This window comes from Gossypium hirsutum, chromosome A12 (genome assembly GCF_007990345.1).
Source record: "Gossypium hirsutum isolate 1008001.06 chromosome A12, Gossypium_hirsutum_v2.1, whole genome shotgun sequence".
Classification (NCBI taxonomy): domain Eukaryota; kingdom Viridiplantae; phylum Streptophyta; class Magnoliopsida; order Malvales; family Malvaceae; genus Gossypium; species Gossypium hirsutum.
Window position 1 is genome coordinate 90676562 of NC_053435.1, and position 3968 is coordinate 90680529.

Genomic DNA, 3968 nt, shown 5'->3' on the forward strand with positions numbered 1-3968 from the left:
ATATTGAAAGAGAGAAGGAAGGCCTTAGGACTAGGGTTCTGATTAATAGGAATTCAAATTTTGAAATAAATGATAGAGATTTAATAGCCCTTAGACAAAAAAAAGGGAAAGATATTATTGCTGAAAATTCTTCAAGTAAGGAAAGAGTGGAATCTGACAACGGTCGACAGAATATGGAATCTAAGAATAATGACAAGGCTAAAATGTTGGGTCCTAAAATTAATTTGAATCCGCTCTTTAAGGATGGTGGGCTAATTGTTGAATCCAGCAAGGAAAGAATGGAACCTGATAACGATCGATTGCCTAGGGAATTAAAAAAGAATGGCAAGGTTAAACTGGTGGATCCTAAAACTAGCCTGGACCTGGCCATAAAGGATGGTGGGCTAATTGCTATACCCAACTTGTCCAACTGGAGCTCGGGTCTTAGTATCCCCTTAACAAATCAAGCATGTTCCTCTTTGGATATTACAGGGCAAGAGGTAATAGCCCAAAATGTGCTGGTCGGTGGTTCCAACAGTAACACTTCTTCAGCGATGGGAAAAGTCTCGAATTTTACAGTCGTTGGTTCCTTGATGGAAGGCCAACCGAATGCTGAAGTGGTGGTGGAGGTGGGAAGTCTCGACTCAGATAAGCACTCAGCAGTGGTTTTCTCGCAAAGCAAGGATAAGAACAGCACCCCCACGGTTTTAAAGGCCAATCTAAGCTTGAATCAAGGGTTGATGCTTGGAAGTAAGGGCGGTGTGAAAGCTAAAAGCAGGGGAGCTTTGAAAAAATTTAATAAAATGCATGTGAATAGTGGCAGCCGATTTAAATCTAATGGTAACCAAAGAGTTTTGTTAAAAGACTCGATTGCTCATTTGGCTGAAAATATTTCCTCTTTAATAGGTGATAAATCTAGCTCAAATGGATATTTTGGAGACGAAGAACAGCAGAAGGAAGGGAGTCTCCTTGGACAGTAAGGCTGGTTTTATTTACTGCCGCAAGTTTATGGTTTTTAATTTGCTAGTTGTGATATTTTATTATTACAAGTTTTATTATTTATTTTATTTTGATACACTAGGTAATTGTTATTTTTCTTTTTGGTATCCGAATTTTTTTTATTATTGTAAGGCTTATATTTTTAATTTCTTATTTGACATGAATTCAAACTTAAAATTTTTTTCTTGGAATTGTCAAGGTTGTGCTAGTAAGAAATTTATCCGTGTTTTTCGAGAGTACAATGTGGAGCATCATCCTGATATTGTTTGTCTACTTGAACCGAGAGTGAGCGGTAAAAAAGCCAATTTCATTATTGATCAACTGGGTTTTAATTTTTCTCACCGTGTTGAAGTTGTTGGTTTTTCAAGTGGTATATAAGTGGGTTGGAGTGATTCAGTGAGGATTCAAATTATCAAGAATCATTCTCAATTCATTCTTCTTCGTGTTAATGAGCATGATCCTAATAATCATTTTTTATTTCCTTCGTTTGTGGCAGTCCTGATAGGACAAAACGGAAGATTCTATAGGATGGGCTTAAAGATGCAATACTTATTCAAACGAGCCCTTGGTTATTAATGGGTGACTTTAACGCTATTTTATCTTTTGCGGATAAGCAAAGCCCTTGTACTAAAGGTAAGAGATGTAGTTTATTTGGGGGTTTTGTTGACTCTTGTGAATTACAAGACCTGGTCTTTAGCAGCCTGGCTTTCACTTGGCAGAGAGGTGGAACTTTCGTCAGGCTTGATCGAGCTCTTGAGAATGATGCTTGGATGACTTCTTTTCCACAGGCTCTAGTATCACATTTACCACATGTTAAATCTGATCATCAGCCTATCCTTTTGTCTACAAGACCGGACTTGAATATGGATAAAGGTAGACCTTTCATATTTTTAACCGGTTAGACGAAACACAATAACTGTTCTACCTTTGTCAAAGATAAGTGGACCTTCGCAAGCAATATAGCTGATTCTTTGAATAAGTTTACTACTTATGTCAAAGATTGGAATAAGGATGTCTATGGTTTTCTGGGCTCCCATAAACGTCAACTTATGAGAGAGCTCAACAACATTGAAAAGGCCTTAGAACGAACTGATTCAAGTTTCTTAGCTAGAAAGGAGATGGAAGTCCGAGATGAATTGAAAAATGTCCTCAATCATGAAGATTTACTTTAGAGACAAAAGGCTCGGTGTGACTGGCTGCAGTTGGGGGATAGAAACACTAATTTTTTTCATAGTCGTACGGTCAAGAGGAGGAAGTTTAACCGTATCACTACATTGCGTACTAGCAACGGGGAATGGTGTTTTAATCAGGAAATTTTGAAATCTGAAGCTGTGGGATTCTTTGAGAAACTTTATGGAGAAGTGCCATAGCCATTGGGGGACCTAACCAATATTAATTTTCCTCGCCTAAAGCCCTCTGAGATTACTTTCTTGGATAAGCTTATCACCAATGAAAAGATTAAAAAGGCTCTATTTGATATGGCACCGTTAAAAGCTCTTGAGAGTAATGGCTTTCATACTCATTTCTTTCAGAGCCAATAGGATCTTCTTGGTAATGATATTTGCAAGTGGGTGAAAGGAATTTTTGCTAGGAAGCCTATTGAACAAGATTTGAATAACACTCTAATCATCTTAATCCCTAAAAAGGACCGTCCTAAAGATTTTAGCTAGTTTCGGCCTATTAGTTTGTGTTCTGTTATGTATAAATTGGTTATAAAAGTTATTGCTAAAAGTTTTAAGTTGGTTTTCCCTAGCCTTATTTCACAGGAACAGGCTAGATTCATAGCTGGTCGGAACATATCAGATAATATCATTCTAGCTCAAGAAGTCATACACTCGATGCGTGGCAAGAGGAGTGGGAAGAATTGGATGGCTATCAAGTTAGATTTGGAGAAAGCTTATGACATAATAAGCTAGGACTTCATAAGTGTTTTGATGACAGCTGTTGGGATTCCTGAGTCTCTTCGAAAAGTGATTATGTCGACTATATCTTCCAGTTCAATGCATATCCTTCGGAATGGAGTGTCTACTCGAAAGTTTAAACTAGCCAGAGGTATCCGTCAGGGGTGCCCTCTATCGCCTTATCTATTTTTGTTATACATGGATTGGCTAGGGCATCTTATTAGGTCGGATATTGATATTGGAAGGTGGAAACCTATTCAACTCTCAAGATTTGGACCAGCGATTTCCCATCTTTTCTTCACCGACGACTTGGTGATTTTCTACAAAGCTCAAGTTGATCAAGCGAGACTTCTGAAGAACATTCTTAATCGATTTTGTGATGTTTCGGGACATAGAGTTAGTGCTAGGAAAAGTAATATTTACTTTTCTAACGGGATTAATAATAAAATTTGTAACCAAATTGTTTAACTGCTTGGATTTCAGAAGATTCAGAACCTTGGTATTTACTTAGGAGTTCCTCTTTTGCATAATAGGGTGACTAAAAGTACCTTTAGCTTTGTGGTTGATGAGGTAAGGCACAAGCTTAACAATTGGGATGTGAGGAAACTATCCATAGCGAGAAGAATCACTTTGGCCCAATCTATTTTACTTTCTATCCCGAACTACTTCATGCAGTCGATGCTTATTCCAAAGGGAGTCTACGCTAAGGTTGAAAGATTGGTTAGACAGTTTGTTTGGGGGTGTGATAATGGTCATCCAAAAATGTCATTAGTAGGCTGGGATTCTATTTGTCAACCACGATCTCGTGGTGGACTTGGTTTTCGTCATTTGAATGATCAAAACATGACATTTCTCGTGAAAATTGGATTTGGTTTAGTTTCAAAATGTAATGCATTATGGTTTCGTGTCCTGCGTTCTAAATATGGTTGGAAAGAGCAAATTTCAGAGTCCATTACTAAGAGTCAATGCTCACATTTATGGCGATCCCTTGCTAAAATATGGCCAACCCTCCGTGAAAACTTAGCTTGGGCTATAGGAGATGGTGACAGCGTTCGTTGTTGAAGGACTCTTAGATTCCAAGTATGGGTC

General features: G+C 38.1%; 1 protein-coding gene across 1 annotated transcript; it reads left to right on the plus strand.

Moving 5' to 3' along the window:
- Positions 1–1553: 1553 nt before the first annotated feature.
- On the plus strand, positions 1554–2150 carry LOC107928672 (uncharacterized). Its single transcript, XM_016859929.1, has 2 exons — positions 1554–1851; positions 1915–2150. Exons 1-2 carry the CDS (start codon positions 1554–1556, stop codon positions 2148–2150), a joined length of 534 nt encoding a protein of 177 aa, XP_016715418.1.
- Positions 2151–3968: the final 1818 nt, after the last annotated feature.